This window comes from Stigmatopora nigra, chromosome 9 (genome assembly GCF_051989575.1).
Source record: "Stigmatopora nigra isolate UIUO_SnigA chromosome 9, RoL_Snig_1.1, whole genome shotgun sequence".
Taxonomy (NCBI): domain Eukaryota; kingdom Metazoa; phylum Chordata; class Actinopteri; order Syngnathiformes; family Syngnathidae; genus Stigmatopora; species Stigmatopora nigra.
Window position 1 is genome coordinate 10,724,953 of NC_135516.1, and position 17,423 is coordinate 10,742,375.

A 17,423-nucleotide genomic window follows, 5' to 3' on the forward strand; every position below is an offset into this window, starting at 1 on the left:
GCATAAACGAGAACAAACTTGAAAAGAAGGCATTTTTCCACCATGTGAATCCAGTAATAAATATAGACATCTTTAATTTCATTAGTCCAACAATGCCAACATCGTTATAAATAGCAACAAACCCAAATTGCAAAGAGAAGTTCCAACCTTTTGGAGAGAATGATAGGAGCGATATGAAGGTTAGTGGACAAAGATGCTCTAGAAAAATGGGTCCTTGAGTTTATAAGTGTTGAGAAAAGGATTGATTTTAGAGAGCTTGGTAGCAGAACTTGCTTTGCTTACGTGCGTACTTGGTTTTTATAACAAAGAAAGGGAAAATAAATCAGCAATTGTTCGTACAGCTCTGCGTGAAGGACAGAAAAAACGTTTTTAAACAGTAGAATTGTTGGATCATTTTTCTAAGATAATCCAACAACTGGGCCTGTTTCTCTGTATGAGTGTACTCATTTAACATAAAACCACATTCAAAGGAATAGAAATTTCGACATTGGAAGACCGTTACACTCATAACATTTTCAGTGGACTTGTTGCATCACTGCAAAAAAAAAAAAAAATAATAACACGTTTGTTCATGTGCGACAACGTTCGATATCTATTATTCCCGTCAACTTCTTTCAAGTGTGTTTCTTTCCTAAACACATCCCGGCACATTCTGGATAGGCAATACTGATGAGTCACAACCTACTGTGATACTTCTCTTCATGGCAGTGTTAAAATAAGAAACGTGTGCTTTAGCAGTAGCAGTTAAATTGAAAAGGGGGCGCTCTACCTCAAAGGCACGTTTGTGTGTGGGTGTACATACAGCTAGTGAGGTAGTCCGGGTGAGGGTGGAAAAATGTGGGTGGAAATGAGGTTGCAGTGGCGACTTCTAAAGCGCAGCTACCCTCTGGTGGTCAATTTGGTACATTGCAGGTGTGAGCAGAAGGTTGTGAAGTGGTTTGGTGTGTATGGAGTTAGTTTTTTTTTTTTTCCTCAACAGCAGCGTATGCGAGGTGGGGGTAGCTCCGGAGGCACTTCGGGTTCAGGCTGCAGAGAAAGCACGCTGCCCGAGAGCTCCTTGTTGGGAACCTCCAGCGGCATCTGGGGCCACAACACATGGTTGACACAAACCATAAACAAAAAAAATGGCTTTCCAATCTGGTGATGTGCCCACCTTACTGAGGATGTCCTCCACCAGCTTCAGAAAGATCTCATCCACGTTGCAGTTGTCTTTGGCGCTCGTCTCGCAGAAACGCATGCCGCTTATCCGAGAGGAAAACTGGCGCAAGGACACAAGAGTTCCTAATTGTCAGCGCTAAAACGGACAAATGTTTCCTAAAATGTTCTTGAGGCGAGGCTGTTTCCAAACACTCACCCTCTCTCCTTGCTGTCTGGAGATGACACGGTCACTCTCGCAGTCCAACTTGTTTCCCACCAGAAGGAGCTCCGCCTCCTCGGACGCATACTAATGTGCGAGGCAAAGAAGACATTTACAAAACCAACCTTCAAAATGGCAAAAAACAACCATGATGTAAGAGATTTTTTTTCTGGCAATTCTGGCAGAAGTAGTGTCAATGAGCGACCTTGTCTACCATCTTCATCCACTTGGGAAGGTCGTCAAAGGTCTCCTGCTTGGTGATGTCATAGACCAGCACGATCCCCTTGGCGCCACGGTAGTATGCCGACGTGATGCTGTTGAAGCGCTCCTGGCCGGCTGTGTCCCTTTCATAAGCACACAGACACATTTTTTCAGTGCAAATATTTCATCTTACTGTGAAATGAATTCCTGAGCGAGACCGTTGGGGGCGGAGACTCAGCAATAGTAATATTTAACACAAAGCCAACAACATCAAATGTTTTTTAAGGTATAGAACAATGTCATACATTGGGCTTTTTTGTTAAAGATTTTTTTGAGTTTTACATTGCCACTGGACATTTTCTTGTTGTTCTGAAAAAGTAGTTTCACAGGGTAACTAGAAATTTGCAGTATATTACTATTCTACTTTTTGCAATATACCTCAGGATTATTTATTATTAAATAAGGGACACGTCTACACACGGCTAGACTTAAACAGGCCATTCAAACATCTATTTTGTGCAACAGGTCCCTTTTAAGGTAGCACTACTGTACCTGGGGCAGCCCTGTGAGTCACGAGAAGACAGACGTTATTCCTTAAAGATGGATGAGTGATGGAAGCTGTCTAAACTAGACAAAACACACACGAAAGATGGGTAGGGATGCAGAGATGATGGTTGGAGGGAGGGTTAAGTTGAAAGGAAAAGACGTGTTAATCACACAAAGCAATGGTGACACCAGCCGTGATCGGTCGCGTGCGGCACTCACATGCAATAAGGCAGCAAATGTGTTAGAGCATGTGACCCAGAAAACACACACGGTAGGATGCCATTTACAAACACTCACTCACCAGATTTGAAGTCGGACCTTTTTCCCCCTCAGCTCCACCGTTTTGATTTTAAAATCCACTCCTAGAACAGAAACAATGCATTTGTTAATAAATCGATCAACAGTTGTGATAGTCGGCCGAGGCGAGTGCGGGGAAATTTCAAAATAGAGCTGGCAGCTGCCAGCATGAGGGCGACTATTTTGGGATCTGCCAGTCGTGGCAGAGTCTCCTGAGCTGTTTTGCAACAAACAACAAACCAGGGACAGAAAATGTGATGTCAACATCTGGCTTATGTCATTTCAAATCATATTAACAGTGTGGAATTATTTCAACTGGCAGGAGAGGTCGTTTTCAACCAGTACAATGCATTGTTTATTCTTATAGCAGCGTCACGTTTAAATTAGATTAAATCAAATGAAAGTCACATGAAACAAACAAAACGCGTAGGGTTAAATAATTAGTTAATGACGAAAACCTGTCCTCAATTGATCACCGAAACGAAGTCAATGCTAATGAAATTATTTCGATTATAATGCCGGTTAGCTATTTAGAAAAGCTAACATGTCACTTTTCTTAAACATAACTTCAAATTAAGATGTAGTGTATGTACTTCCACGCGACTTTTTCCCCCCATAAGAATAGAGAAAAGAATAATGTAATAGGGGTAATGTCAACTTGTATTAGACTGACCCTTGACCATTGTAAACCTGTTAATAGACGGAGCCCTCCACATAGTGTTGTGAATAGGCGACAACGGTCACTTTTTTTCGCTCCTCACCTACGGTGGACTTGCAGGCCTCGGAGAAAGTGGCGTCGGTGTAACGTTCCATAATGCTGGTTTTACCGACACCCCGTGAGCCGATAATAATAATTTGAAGTTTGAAGTCAGCGGGCCTGGGCGGTATCTTCCTGCGGCGCGACTGAGCCCCCAGAGCGGGCGACGAGTTGGAGGAGCCCCCGCTGCCGACGCCGGCCCTCCGCGGGACGCCGTATCGCGGATCCATCAGCGACTCTGCATGGGTGATTAAAAGTTAAAGAAACGAAACGTTGGAAAACTTTCTATCACAGCAAACTTTCTTTTGTCCCCTGAGAAGTTTGGGCAAGTTCGCTTCCTGATGATGATTGTTGTTGTCCGGCCATTAAAGGCCGAGGGGCGGGGATATCCTTGGCTAGACTCAAACTCTTTCCGTTTCCGTCGGAAATATACCCCAAAAAAGAATCATTAGTTTTTATTTTTAACGGTGGTAATATGTTTTCATAAGGGGCCAGTAACGTTAAAATAGAATTGTAAAGGAATTTGTCTATGAAGAGAGCATGCAGATTCCGGCCTGAGCAGTCAAGTGCAAAGCATTGCCATATATTTGACCTCTGTGACCTTTTATTTTTCAGATTAAAATATGACCCCTTTATTTGACTTGCAGATAAACATTAAACTTTACATTGTTTTGTACTTCATCCAAATTGTGACAACTTGTTTTGGCGCTAACCTTGCTTCCCTACTCTTTAATGATAAAACTTTAAAAACTCCACGTCAATTGGTATAAAAAATATATACCACAACAAGAACAGTGAATAACTTAAAATTATTTCACAGTATGAGCTACATTTAGTTTTCTGGCCATGATTATGATAATTTCAGTCCTAACAGTGTCAAATACTACCCCTAGTGGCCAGGTTTACAACCACTACCTTACCTCCCAGTGAAACAATAATGGGTGTGTAATACGCATTTGAGTTTATACATGTAACATTTTTAGCGCATGTACTAATGCTGTTGTAAATTTCAAAACTGCAATTCTTATGTAAAAATTAGGGCCTCGCAAGCACCCGTAGGCTGCGCCATGTAGTGACGTCACGCCGCGTCGCTGCCACCGCATCTTAATCCAAACAACGACGGGCAGAACCTCCAGGGCAACTCGAACCGTCACCGAACCTCCATCGCATCGTTGTTGAATGACAACATGGCCGCCCAGAAGATAAACGAAGCCCACGAACATATAGCCAAAGCCGAGAAATGGTAAGCTTATTGCATTCCACTGACGTTTGGTGCTAACGAGTTGCGGCTAATGGGCCACTGTTGTGTCTTCATATGTGACACTGACAGGTGAATGCGTATTATCTACATTTTCACGAATAATATAATTTATTGCAGCTTGAAGACAAGCTTGACAAAGTGGAAACCGGATTTTGATAGCGCTGCCTCGGAATACGCCAAAGCGGGTATGTCTTAAAAAAAATCAATGAAAATGAAATGTCAAAAAAAAACAACAACGCAGAGTTAGCGCATTTTGGAATTGTGACCCACAGAAGACAAAGAGGGGAATGGCCGTGTGGTGTGCAGTGGAATGTAATTATTATTAATAACACACCTATAAAAATGTTGTTGTGTTGTAGTACCAATGGTGTCCTCTGGGGGCAGCACGGCGCCACACGGCTCTAGAAAATAAAAGTAGAAGAAAGGTCAAATAAGGATGAATTGACCATTGTCAGCTTGATTTGATGGACATATCAACAAATCCTTTTAAATTAATCCACAACTTTTGATAGATGAAAAACTGTTCCTTTTCAGCTGTGTGCTTCAAGAACGCCAAGCAGTATGATCAAGCTAAGGATGCTTACCTGAAAGAAGCTGAATACCACACCGAAAACAAGACGTATCCTTTCCAAATGTGTATTCTCCCCTCAGCTTGGCATTTTCCATTTGCGCTTTTTTTCCTTAGCTTTTCCCTCCACAGGCTTTTCCATGCTGCCAAGTGAGTATTTTAAATCCTAAAAAAGAGAGAGAGATGTAAATGCATTGGTTTGTTTTGCATAGAGCTATCGAGCAAGCAGGAATGATGATGAAGGAGCAGAAAAAGATGCCAGAAGCCATTCAGTACATCGAGAAGGCGTGCATGATGTATATGGAGAACGGAACGCCTGATACGGCGGCCATGGCTTTGGACCGCGCTGGCAAGTGAGTCAGCCATTGTGAATTGATTTCTGTTCATACTGGATAGTTTTAGGTTGTAGCACTACTTGTTCCATAAAACATGTATCTCATTTCTTTATGCACGTAGGTTGATCGAACCTCTTAACCTTGAGAAAGCAGTCGACTTGTATCAAAAGGCTGCTGGTGTATTTGAGGTATAAAAAAATATATTTCTATGCCGTTATGTCGAAAGTGGCCAACTGTGTTGTCATGTTTTTTGTAGAACGAGGACCGTTTGCGTCAAGCCGTGGAGTTGCTAGGCAAAGCTTCCAGGCTGCTGGTACGCTTAAAAAGGTCAAGAGTAGCACATTGCTGCAAATTATTATTAGTTCATGGCTGTTGACTAAATTGTTGACGTTAAAAATGTGTGTTTGCAAAGGTTGGATGATGCTGCCGTGGCTTTGCAGAAGGAGAAGAACATGTATAAGGAGATTGAGAATTTTCCAATGTGCTTCAAGGTCAGCCAAAGAGGAAAAAAAGTGCCATTATTTATATATATGTATACATTTTTAACCCATTTTGGGTGGGTAATAATGACATGTTTGCTTTCAGAAAACCACAGCTCAGGTTCTGATCCACCTTCACCGGGGCGATTATGTGGCGGCGGATAAGTGCGTCCGAGAGAGTTACAGGTGCGAGCCACAGCCAGAATTCCCACACCTCACTTTGTCACCGCGGTGCACGTGTACATTTTTGTACCTTATTTTTTTTTGTAGCCTGCCCGGCTACAGCGGCAGCGAGGACTGCGTCGCCATGGAGACGCTGCTGCAGGGTTACGACGAGCAAGATGAGGACCAGGTGTCCCGAGTCTGCAACTCCCCTCTGCTCAAGTACATGGACAATGACGTGAGGAACTGCAGAACTTTTTTGACGCCCAATACGTCGGAAACGGGAGAGTCGGATTCTCCCGGTTATGACGGATTGGACGCCGTTCGATACACTTACTCTCACTGTGATTTCTTAGTACGCCAAGCTGGCCATTTCGCTGCGGGTGCCGGGCGGAGTAAGCAAGAAGAAGAAGGCCAACGCCGCGCCAGCAGGGGGCGCTGGCGGGGACACGTCTGCCACCGGAGGAGGAGGTGATGAGGACGAGTATGAGGGCGGCCTGTGTTAACCTCGGGGTCTGCAAACCTTCCCGCCATCCCGTCACAAACCTTCGACACTTTTTGCCGCATGGCGCAGAAAAAAACAAGACTTTTAAATGTTGCTGATTTCTTTTCAGTTAAAATGCAAGTATGAAAGTTGTGACGTGCACGTGTACATTTGTTTTTGTGCATCCTAGAAAAATACAAATGTAAATGTGTGGATATTATTACTTGTTTTATTTAGTGTTACAGTCGATACGAAAATGACCAATCATCTCACAGTTCTTAAAAAAGGAAATATTTAAGGGATGGTTCATGTACTTTTTTGTTTAAATTTTTGCTCCGCCCATGTGTACATTCCTTGAACAAGCAGTCGATCTGATGTACATATGAGACATCAATAAACAATCTATTCAATGGCACTGTTGTCTTTTTATTTTGTATAATAGCATGTTTAAGCAAATATTTTGTCATGAAATGTCTTAGAATGACCTTTATGCAAATTTTCCATAGATATAGTATGTGTACTATCGGACTCAGTTGGTTGAGGGGGGTTGTTCTGAAGTCACTAGGTGGCTCTGTGCTAAATGTTATATTATAGCATGATTAACTCATCTTGTGCATTGGATTATGAACCCATTGAAAAAAAGTCTTTTTGGATGCGTCCTATAGTGCGGATAATACAGTAGCCACAAAAGAGTCGAGTGGAATATAAAGTAACTTTAACCCATAACATTTTTTTAAATCTTGTTGCATGATTTATAGATTATATATAATTTTATACAAATTCAAACTTTTTTTATATTTTAGCAGATATGCCATCAGTTTTATTCTGAATACTTTAGTTTTTATGCAAGGGGCATTTTTGATAGTTATATTAATGGTATTTTTAAACTCACCTAAGAACAAATGTTTGCAACTTCCCCTCCAAACACTCGTCGTCGACTCTGCAAAACTTAGTCCACTTTCTAACCTAAAGCCAAAACCAAAATGTGAGCAAAGACAGACACAAACATTAAAAAAAAAAACATCTGTTTTGTCTCACCTGTATTTCTGTGCAAATGCCGAGAAACATTGCAGACAGAGGCGACATGAGGCGCCATTTTTCTTGTTTTTATTCACCACCTCCATCACAACCTTTATGATCCATAGTACATGTTCACATTTCACACTTCAGTTAAGACCTCTTAAGTATTAAAATGAACAATTACGAAGTGCTTCTCTCATGCTACAATGCCCTTAAATGCATAGTTTTTCTTTGTATTTATTTTTTTTCCCCTTCAACCTGAATATGAGAGCCCCGACAAAATTTCAACGTCAACTCTCTTGTACGGTAAACGTTACATACGTCACATGCCGTTTTAGTATTTGGATCGAGTCCAGTTGAGAGTCAACGTGTCAAAAAACACAAACAAAGAACGCAATGTCAAAAAGAGCGCTTCCTGAGTGTATATGTTGTAGAATTGCGCAAAAAAATGTATTTTTTTTGCAAGCTCAGTTGATTTTTTGATTGAAAATGACTGCCAGATAAATAAAATACTTTTTTAAAACTTAAAAAGAACAATCACCCAAAAATATGTTTAAATATTTTAACTTTAACATTGTGTTTTGCCTTTTACTGATTTTCAAATTATAATTTATAAGAAAATATATGGAAACTGATGATTCCAATAATGAAAAAATAAAACAACATCATTATAATCACTTGCCCTTAACTTGCGGCATCAATATCATTAAAAAATGTTCCTAAAATGTCTTAAGCAGCTACGCTCGTTAATAAATAACTAATTCATTTTTATTCTGCAAATAAAGTCAGCCATTTTTGATCACGGGACGAACTTCCCAGCCATTTTGCAATGGCGGCGACCGACTAAAATGGAAAGAGCGCTTCCTGAGAAAGGCGTACGTATGCGTGTTAATACTTCAAAAAAACAAAAACAAAGAAAAGATGAAAAACAAAAGTGGTTCACCCAAACACCGACGACAGCAAAACCCACTTTTCCGTGGGCGTCGGTATTTTGCACCAATCCACATGGGTTATTTTGGAAAAACTATTGCACGCTCCCACCCCCAACAGTTCCAAGCATTCCGGTCGGACAGAAGAAGAAGAAGAAGAATTGTGCTCATTTTTTGGTGTGGAAAGCCCTTTTCCGAAGTCCCGTTTTTCAGCACAAAAACGAAGAAAAAAAAGAAAAAAAAATTCTTCCCAGGTGAGAACTTTTTACAGCGTGCTCAGGGTGTGAGGAAAAGTAGCGGTCACCCAAAATGTGTGCTCCAAAAATCCCAAGGAAAAAAAACAACAACTTGAAACTCACTGGTTCTTCTCACGCGTCCATTTGATCATGGTTTCGGGCGAGCGGTAGAGGAAGATGAGCTTGGCGTACATGTCCTCTTCCAGGTCCAACTCGCCCGTCTCTCGCACCAAAAAGATGTCGGTACACAGCTTGAGGATGCGGTCCACGTTGGGCAGCTCCTCAAACATGATCTTGTGAGAGATGCCGCTGAAAAACTCACGCACAAACTTACCGATCACCAGCACTACCGAGGCGTACAGGCCCATGATCCTGAGGGAGGGGAAGGAAGAGGGCGGTAGGGTCAGAGAAGAGAAAAGGGCAGGGTTTTCGATCATATCCGCTCCGTTCCTACCCGTATCCGGCCAGGAAGCCCAGGCTGGGCGGGCTGACTTGGTCGCTGAAGACGTAGAGCTCCAGGCAGGCGTCCTGGTTCTGGTTGGGGTTCTGGTTGGGGTTCTGACTGCGGGGTACCGGTCCACGTTCCGTCTGGTTGACGATCCACCACTCCTGCTGCTGACGCTGGCCCGTTTTCTCTTGCCGCAGGGTCAGGCTGATGTCCAGCATGTTGTGATCTTAAATAAAAAAATAAATAGAATAAGCTAAAACATTGTTTTAGATATATAAACAACTGAATTTCCAGAGCATTTGATCCAGTTCTTTTAATCTGATTTAAAAATATATATGTATATAAATATTATATCTAAAATGGATCATAAGCATAAATGTAGAGTTGTGGTGTTTTCTACCTTTATACAGCTGATCGACGGGCTTGGCGTCCGAGTCGCTGGGCGCTCTGATGTACCTTGGGAAGATGTTGCTCAGCGTCCTGCGGGGGTGTCAAGGTAAAGTGGATTGGCGCCCGTCCCAGAGGTGGTCGGGGCGAGCGCTCCACTCACACGTGCGATAGGCTATCGTTCCCGTTGAGGAGCAGCACCAGCTGGTTCCTGGTGTCCTTGGCCAGGTTGGTGACCCGTTTGCCGAAGGCCTTCTCGGCCTTGGCGCCCAAGCTGAGGTTGCGCTGCACCGACCACGACACGGTGATGGGGAAATCCTCGTTCAGGGTCAGCATGTCGATCAGGGTGTCCCTGCTCGGGGGGCTGATGGTCCACAGGGAGTTGGAGCTGCCCTTCAGCTCGGCGATCACCAGGTCGCCTGGGAGGTAACCCCCCAGCCACTCCAGGGCGGCCTGGAAAACATACCAAATATATCAGACAAATATATAGAAATACAGATTTTATATAGATATATATATATTTTTACATTATATCCTTTGCAACCCGGTTGATTGCAATTGCAGTTAATAACAGCAATCGTATGAAAAACAATAGTCAAGAAAACCAAAGTTATTGCTAAAAACTCAACATTTTAAAGAGCCATTACAGTTAGAATTTGCAGATGTTTTTTTAATCAAATTTCTGGTATATGTTTATCCCCCAAAAAGTGTAGTGGGCCATAATTAGGTCACCTCTCCCTTAGTATATACAGCTAAAAGCAAAGTTTTGTATTTCTGTTTCTTACTAGTGAATCCGAGTGGGTTCGCGGTTGCTTTACTTACTTCGTTATCGTCGTAGGTCTTGACGAATTTGGTAAAGTCTTTTTCGTTGACTTCCCGCAGTTGCTTCTGCTGGGCGCTCATGGTGAAGATGGGCTGCCGTCAATGAAAAGGAGAGCAAAATTCAGCCGGCGCTCCGTTACAGTTGGACTCTTTGGTCTCTCACCTGGAAGCCCGCCAAGGTGATCTCCAAGGAGACGTCCAGGGGTTGGTTGACCACGCCGGCCACCGACTTGACCAGTGACATGAAGAGCAGCGGGAACCACACGATGCAGATGAGCAGGGTTATGATCATGCCGCCCATTCCGTACTTGACCACCTTCTTCTTCTTCTGGCCTCGGGGTTGAGGGTAGCGCTGCGAGGGTGGAAAGACATGTGCTTTCAAGAGACAAGATATCAAAAAAATGACCCGGATTTGCCCCAAAATATTCTCTGTCTTATTTCCATCACCTTTTCTGACTCCCGCCAACATTTGAGGATGAAAATGTGAGCGTAGATGTCCTCCACGCAGATCCAGCTGGACAGAGACAGCGAAGTGTCCGTCCAAACCCAGTCCATCACGGCACGCAGTTCGGTCAGGAAAGGAACCATGCGGAATCTGTTGGGGTTGAAGTTTGGGGATTTTTTAAAAATTTTTTATTTGGACGGGTAGACCAAAAAACTCATTTTGTCTTAATTCCTTACCCTTGAAAGAGGAATAGGTTGACGTAATTGTAGCTCTTGGTGAGGAAGTTACCCAAGACGCGGGTGGGGTAACCACAACGGATCTGATAGGCCGACAGCCCAAAGTAGATGCACTTGACAAAATACCACATCTGAGCCACGTTGTTCTGATTGAAACGCCTTGACGGAGACGGGAAAGCACACACAACGACTTAAAGAACTGGACCTGAGGCAGCAATGGCGGCTACGTTCTTACTTCTCTGTGATTTTGGGTAGGATGAAGAACATCCAAAAGTGGATGCCAAAGACCAGTAAGACCTGGAAGATGACTTTGCCCATGACCGACTTGCGCAGGTAAAGGGCCCGGTCCACCACCATGGTCCCAAACTGGATGAGGACCATCACCAGGAAAGGTCCGGGGACTTGATCCTCCGACAGGGACGACGTGATATCTGCCGCCGAGTGTTTCTGCACGCAAAAAGCGAATGGACATTTTGGATCTATGCAAAATGGAGTCTGAATTTGTGTTTGGCGTTTCCACATTTTAGTCTTACGCCAAAGGCCCAGAAGCCAAAGACGATGATGATGAAGTCCACGGTGTCGGCCAGGAACATCAGGACGTAGACGTCTGTGACGGCGCTGTACTCGGGATGGATCAGGTCGTAGAAGAACTGCCGCATGGGCACGTAAATCTCCTTCAACCTGAAATGGGTGCCGAGAGTTTTGATCCAATTTCTCAGATGGGAAGTCAATCCAAAAAGGAAAATGCCCCCCCCCCCAAAATGATGGCTTATACTTGTTGACAAGGAAGCCTCTGGCTTTGTACAGCTGCTCCTTCAACTTCTCCAAGATCATCTGCTTTTTGCTCTTCTGATGAATGCTGGCTTCGCTGCCGTCCTTGTGGCTGCTGCCGTGGGACGTCACGCTTTCTGGGGAATGGAAATCCAGACAAAATCAAGGTGAGTGGCTATTTCAAAAACTGAAAAATTCAGCTGGAATATTCAAAGTCAAACAAAATCCCCCAACATGAACCTGACCTCGCTTGGTTCTGGCAACGGAGTTGATGGATCGATGCGAGACGTGCGAAGCCCCACCGGAACTGGTGCGCCGTTGCTGTTGGTAAGTGGGTTGCTGCGGGTCGTGCAGTTGCACGCGGTCCGACTCCACGGAAGGGCCAAAGTTGATGGAGCGCAACGTTTGCGCGGAGCCCCGGCGTTCGCGTAAGCCCGACGAAACGGAGCCGGCAGAGGCCACGGAGCCGGCTCCCGACTCCCTCTCGCTCTCGTCCCTATGGCTGCCCTCGTCCTCCGACTCGCTCTGGCGAGAAGCCTCCCTCCTCTCCTTGGGGTTGTCGTCGTCCCACAGGCCGTGGCACTGCCAAGACATGGTGGATACTCAAAGACAATCGCAAGGAGGGGCTAGCTAGCTAGCTTGTACCTTGAGGATGGATCTGTGGAAGAAGAGCGCCAGGAGTTGGACCAGATCGTAGTGGACGTAGCCCTCCTTCTTTTCCACGCCGATAATGTTTGGCGGGTAGTAGGGATTGTCCTTCTCGTACTTCTGGTTCTGGTTGAAAGGGAAGAAGCCGAACTGGAAGAAGTACTTGATGACGATGGTCACCTGAGGAACACACCGGATACCACAAGGGTTGCTTGGTAAGATATTTCTTTAAAAAAATGTTAATTTAGTACCTCGGTATAGACGATGGCGGTCATCCAGTAGCGCTTGCTGGGCCGTGGAACCGACAACATGGCCCACAGGAAAATGGTGACGGGAAGAACCAGCGTGGCAAAGTTGGCCGACACCATGTGGTTGATGATGATGACCAGGAAGCAAACCATCTCCGAGTGCGCCACCAGCATGTTGTAGAGGGCGTAGGAGAGCTGTAGCAACAGCGGCTGAGCCTGGTAGAACTTTTCCGACTGTTCCAATTCCTCATCGTAGAACATCCTAGTGGCAGAGGGAAGAATTGCATCCGCCTCATCCACACACCGGACGTGGCAAATCTTACTTGTTGAGGAGCAGTTCGCTGGCGGTCAACTCGGTGGTGACGGAGGGCAGCAGGATGTCGGACCTGCTGTCCGAACGGCTGTCCGAAGTCACCAGCATGCGGCGCCGCCGTCTTTTGTCCACGTCGCTGTCGTCGTCGCTCATCTCCAGCCGGTCGAAGCTGACCGCCTTGCTGTAGCTGGGCGGCACCTCGCCGTCCGACGTCTTGGAGGCGTCCGTCTCCGGCGTGCGGGTGACGCCCTCGGCCTGGATTTCGGCTTGGGGGAAGTCCTTCTGACTTCCTCCGCCCCTTTCGCCGTCTTCGCTGGAAGGTGCTTCGTCTTGGGTGAAAGAGCCCCAGATGACGCTCCTTTCCCGTTCTATATCCTGTTCGTCGCCGCTGAGGACACGCCCCTCTGCGTCTTTTACTTCCTGTGACTCTGGCGGTTCCTCTGGCGGTTCTTCCTGGACTTCTTCGGACTGGCGTTGGTCCTCAGTGTCGTCCCAATCTTGGGATTTGAGTGGGACACGACGCACATGCTCCCGATGATCCTCCGCTCCTTCTTCTTCTATGGTTTCCGTGGTGCCCTGTCTGGAGGACATGTCTTGTAAGATTTGAGAAGAAAGGTGAGGGTTTTTTAACAAAAGCTAGGCGGGGCTGGAAAGATGGAAATGGAATCCAAATAAAGCAATGTGTTATTACCTCTGACAAGGAAAGTTGGACAAGACAAGGCTATCTTTTTAGTTCCTAAACGGCTGAAACCAGTTTAGTTGTTATAAATAGAAATAAAAATTTTAAAAAAATTAAAAAACACTCCAAAATCAGGTTAGTTTTTTTGTCAATTGAATCGGAACCCGCTCCTTTAATTGGTATAATTCCAATTAAATCAAATGGTTCGTCTTTCAGTGTTCAAGATAACTCAAAAATGAACAAAGGGATACTATCAAACTTGCAGCACAAGATTGCAAAATGAAATGGAAGTGGCAATTCCAATTTGGAGCTGATAATGATGTTACACGGGACAAGATGGATGCCTGAAGCGTGTGTGTGTGCAAGTGAATGTAATGCGTCCAGGGGTGGGGTTGCACCTGGACACGAAGCTGCTAACGCTGTCCACGGACGAGTTGGACATGTCCACGCTGTACATCTTGCGCAGTTTGGGCCGCGGGCGCTCGCTGGTTTTGGGGATGCACTCGGGCATCCCGTCCAGGTCCTCCAGTGTGGACTGACGGGAAAACAAGGTGGTGGCTTCCGTGTATGCGCTGAGATGAGGGTGGGTGGAAGAATCGGGGTGACATGGGGTGGGTTAGCTTAGCGCTGACCACGATGCAATGACAGTCATGCCACAATATTCCATGCAGTTTTGTTGTGATGAGGTCAAAGGCCACAGGAACACATTGAAATTGTCACAATCTTTGCATTCGAGATTAGTTAATAGCAAATACAGGGATCATGATCAAATTTGACATGAAACAGGAGCCATCATTCAATTCTGGGGTCAAAAGGTCAAAAGACCAAACTATTTTTTTCCACTTTGAATTAAATAAGTATCAAATTTGCAGGATTTGTTTAAAATAATAAATGGAACATATGATTAAAATTTGACAACCATAAGGTCAAAGGTCAGAAGGTCAAGTCCAGTCCAGTCAAGTCGAAGATTTACTGATTCAGATTGTTTCTCATGTTAAGACTTGGAATTGACCCAAAATGGCTGACTTCCTGACTCCTTTTTGTTTTGAGGTTTTTGACCCATCCAAAAATATTGAGGGTCAATTCCCGTGAATGGCCTACCTGGACATGCTGTCCCTGGAGGCCGTGGAGGCCTGGCTCTCCATCGGGTAGCCCCTCCGCCTCCGTCGAACCCTGGTGGATCCCGCCGCCGACTCGTCGTCGCTGAGCATTTCCACGCTGGCCTGCCGCGACATGTTGAGCCGCATGGCCTTCTGGTAGTACACGTGGATGCTCTCCCTGGATGGCACGTTGCCCTGGAGGAGGACGTCCGGTCTTTGTCTCTCAAACGTTTCACGGGAGCAGAGAGCCCCCCTCACCACCTCGTTGGCGGCCATACCTTCTTGACCTCCCTGGTGAGCATGCAGCGCTCGATTCTCAGCACGGTGGAGATGTCGATGTATTCCCGGCAGACTTCGTTCATCCAGCGGGTGAAGCTGTCCACGGTGGTCTGCAGCAACACCCACGTGAACTTGATCAGGTTGAACACCCGCTTGAAGATGTTGTCTGTGTGAGATATTCCAGAATAAAAGATAAGAGTAATTAACAGTGGAGAGAAAGGGGGAAAAAAAGAAGAAAAAGCCAACCTGGTCCAGAGCTGCCATCTTTGTCTAGGCTTTCCGAGAGCTCGTCCACCTGGACGCCCACGTGGGCTGATGGAGAAGACAAAAAAAGACATTTGCAGTCAATTTCATGAATTGTGGATCATCTCAAATCCATGTTAAGCTTTTGAACAGTTTACAGTCATAAAAAGAATAATTAAAAGGGATGAAAATATATTGAAACCCATTTGAAATGTGTCCCAATCCATTAAAAAAAAGAAATCGAGGTAATCTGGTTGGACTCACCGTCCTCGTTTTTGCTTTTTTTGCTTTTTTTGCTTCTCGCACCCTTGGTGTATCGTTTCCAGAACTTGCGTTTCTCCTTAGCTCTGGCTTTCAGGGCGGCTTTGGGGTCTTTGATCCAAGTCTGGTAGAGGAACTGCAGGTGACGAAAGACACAATCATTAAAAAGGAAGCTGAACAAGAGGTCAACAGGGAAACATGCATTGGAAAAGGGTCCAACTAGTCCATTTCATTGACCAATTACAACAACAACAACAATGGCCACAGACAAAAAAGCCCGATGCGCTTTTTTGGTCATGCACAAATGAAGCAATAGTTGTTGTTACCTTTCCTGCTCTCACTACATATTGAAGCACAGTTTTAGGCAGCTTTATGACAGACTTGGGCAAGGCCAGAACGGCCGACACAAACTTCCTGATAGCTCGCTATTGTTGGGGAGGGGGGAAAGACAACGGTTGTGGTAGAGGTAAGGTAGGAAGGAAGGGTCATGTCCATAGGTGGAAAGGAAAAAAAAAAGACAAGTGGTGCAGGAAAGACAAGTTGAGAGGGTTAGTATAGTTCTCAATTCTCAATCCGTGTTACATTCAAGCGGAAATCCTCTCCTAAAAAGAGCCAATCGAATAAGAGACAAAGTACCTGGAAGGCGGACCTCTTGGGTGGCTCCTCCTCTTTCATGTCTTCCTCCTCCTCTTCCTCCTCGCTGTCAGTTTCAAACAAGTAATACTCGCCGCTTCTCACCACTGGCGAGTACAGTGTGAGGGTTATTTTGGTGGACGGCGTGCGGGCGGGCGGCGGCGACGGCGAGGTCAAAGACGCTAACACGACGGGCACGAAGCGCTGACGTGATGTGCGTTTGTCATTAGAGTGGAGTTACAGCGGAGTTTCAAGAGAGAAAGGGCTGACTTGTGTCCTTGAACAGAAATACGACTGGGGGACTCGGGGGGGGTGCCGGAGCGGAGAAAATTGGGAGCCGACATGATCCGTCAACAACAGGTTGTGGTTTAAGAAAACAAAAAGGGAGAATTGCTCATATTTTTTTAGTTTAGAAAACAAACCACTATTAAAGCATAACCAGATAGGATTATTATTATTTTAATGCTAAGTAATGGTTTTCTTTGCCATTTTAATGCATTTGGGTACTCCCATTAAGCATGAAACTCATTTTCGCAAAATTCTTTTTTGACCTTGGTGACCTTTGACCTCAGTAACCTCAAATTTAATTGTCTGTTCCGTTTGATTTGATGGATATATCTTGAGAAGTTTCATAATCCATTAATTCATTCATCCTGCTGAAAGAGGTTTTACAATCTCCTCAAAACGACTGCACGCAGCCATTAAATCACTTTTTCCGTTTATAGTTGGTTATATTGCATTTATTCGTCCGTATTTAACCACATAAAAGGGCGCATTAAAGTACCGTGTTAAAAAGTGGAAGTCAAAAACTCACTTTCTGTCGCTTTCACTATCAGTTAAGATCTTTTTTTTTAACGTCAGCCAATGGTTTTAAAAACTTCAAATCATTTTGTGGGGACCCCCGTTGGTTTGGATCATGTCTGAGGGCAAAGAATGAACCCTTAAGAGGCGAGAGGATTTCATCTCTTTGCGAAAAAAAAACTGGGCAATTCCCCACCGCGGGCTCTTCGGGTGTTTAAACCACAAGCCCCGCCTCTGGCCGTTAGTCCTTTTCTCATTGGCTCGTTGCCCTCGCGTCTATTTGAGGCCATATCGTCGCACGAGGATCTTTAAAAGCGGCTCTTGGACGACATTGGACAAGCGTCCCCCAAATAGAGACAGAAAAGGACTAAAAAAAAAGGACCAGAGGACGACAGCCATTGCCTCGGGAGCCCTCGGACGGTTTGGGGAACGCCGGGTGGCGTTCTGGTCGAGGACACAAGGGCCAATGGGAGCGGA

The 17,423-nt window shown here is 45.1% G+C and overlaps 3 protein-coding genes across 3 annotated transcripts in view; 1 reads left to right on the forward strand and 2 right to left on the reverse strand.

Moving 5' to 3' along the window:
* Positions 1 to 449: 449 nt before the first annotated feature.
* rab12 (RAB12, member RAS oncogene family) lies at positions 450 to 3,558 on the reverse strand. The gene is made up of 6 exons (XM_077723880.1): positions 3,163 to 3,558; positions 2,406 to 2,466; positions 1,563 to 1,701; positions 1,355 to 1,444; positions 1,154 to 1,258; positions 450 to 1,080 (listed from the first exon to the last, which is right to left on the reverse strand). Exons 1-6 carry the CDS (start codon positions 3,386 to 3,388, stop codon positions 973 to 975), a joined length of 729 nt encoding a protein of 242 aa, XP_077580006.1. The 5' UTR covers positions 3,389 to 3,558; the 3' UTR covers positions 450 to 972.
* Positions 3,559 to 4,220: 662 nt separating this feature from the next.
* Positions 4,221 to 6,862, forward strand: napgb (N-ethylmaleimide-sensitive factor attachment protein, gamma b). The gene is made up of 11 exons (XM_077723877.1): positions 4,221 to 4,401; positions 4,537 to 4,604; positions 4,954 to 5,038; positions 5,120 to 5,137; positions 5,200 to 5,340; positions 5,444 to 5,510; positions 5,579 to 5,649; positions 5,735 to 5,813; positions 5,908 to 5,987; positions 6,072 to 6,201; positions 6,320 to 6,862. Exons 1-11 carry the CDS (start codon positions 4,346 to 4,348, stop codon positions 6,467 to 6,469), a joined length of 945 nt encoding a protein of 314 aa, XP_077580003.1. The 5' UTR covers positions 4,221 to 4,345; the 3' UTR covers positions 6,470 to 6,862.
* Positions 6,863 to 8,751: 1,889 nt separating this feature from the next.
* The window catches only part of piezo2b (piezo-type mechanosensitive ion channel component 2b), a 35,049-nt gene continuing 26,377 nt past the window's right edge, over positions 8,752 to 17,423 (reverse strand). Inside the window, 22 exon segments of the mRNA XM_077723881.1 lie at positions 8,752 to 9,004; positions 9,087 to 9,306; positions 9,481 to 9,560; positions 9,631 to 9,920; positions 10,290 to 10,382; positions 10,453 to 10,641; positions 10,737 to 10,884; positions 10,971 to 11,129; positions 11,206 to 11,417; positions 11,504 to 11,651; positions 11,746 to 11,878; positions 11,987 to 12,323; positions 12,387 to 12,569; positions 12,641 to 12,899; positions 12,961 to 13,530; positions 14,028 to 14,201; positions 14,731 to 14,924; positions 15,008 to 15,174; positions 15,255 to 15,320; positions 15,516 to 15,648; positions 15,839 to 15,937; positions 16,149 to 16,252. Coding sequence (XP_077580007.1) covers positions 8,752 to 9,004; positions 9,087 to 9,306; positions 9,481 to 9,560; positions 9,631 to 9,920; positions 10,290 to 10,382; positions 10,453 to 10,641; positions 10,737 to 10,884; positions 10,971 to 11,129; positions 11,206 to 11,417; positions 11,504 to 11,651; positions 11,746 to 11,878; positions 11,987 to 12,323; positions 12,387 to 12,569; positions 12,641 to 12,899; positions 12,961 to 13,530; positions 14,028 to 14,201; positions 14,731 to 14,924; positions 15,008 to 15,174; positions 15,255 to 15,320; positions 15,516 to 15,648; positions 15,839 to 15,937; positions 16,149 to 16,252 — 4,211 coding nt within the window.

Coding starts and splice junctions, on each gene's coding strand:
- rab12 (XM_077723880.1), bottom strand. CDS start 3,388: ATGGATCCGCGATACGGCGTCCCGCGGAGGGCCGGCGTCGGCAGCGGG. Junction 1,702..2,405: donor AAGGTCCGACTTCAAATCTG/GTGAGTGAGTGT, acceptor TGCTTATGAAAG/GGACACAGCCGGCCAGGAGC. Junction 1,445..1,562: donor GGATGAAGATGGTAGACAAG/GTCGCTCATTGA, acceptor CTCGCACATTAG/TATGCGTCCGAGGAGGCGGA.
- napgb (XM_077723877.1), top strand. CDS start 4,346: ATGGCCGCCCAGAAGATAAACGAAGCCCACGAACATATAGCCAAAGCC. Junction 4,605..4,953: donor CTCGGAATACGCCAAAGCGG/GTATGTCTTAAA, acceptor GTTCCTTTTCAG/CTGTGTGCTTCAAGAACGCC. Junction 5,341..5,443: donor GCTTTGGACCGCGCTGGCAA/GTGAGTCAGCCA, acceptor TTATGCACGTAG/GTTGATCGAACCTCTTAACC.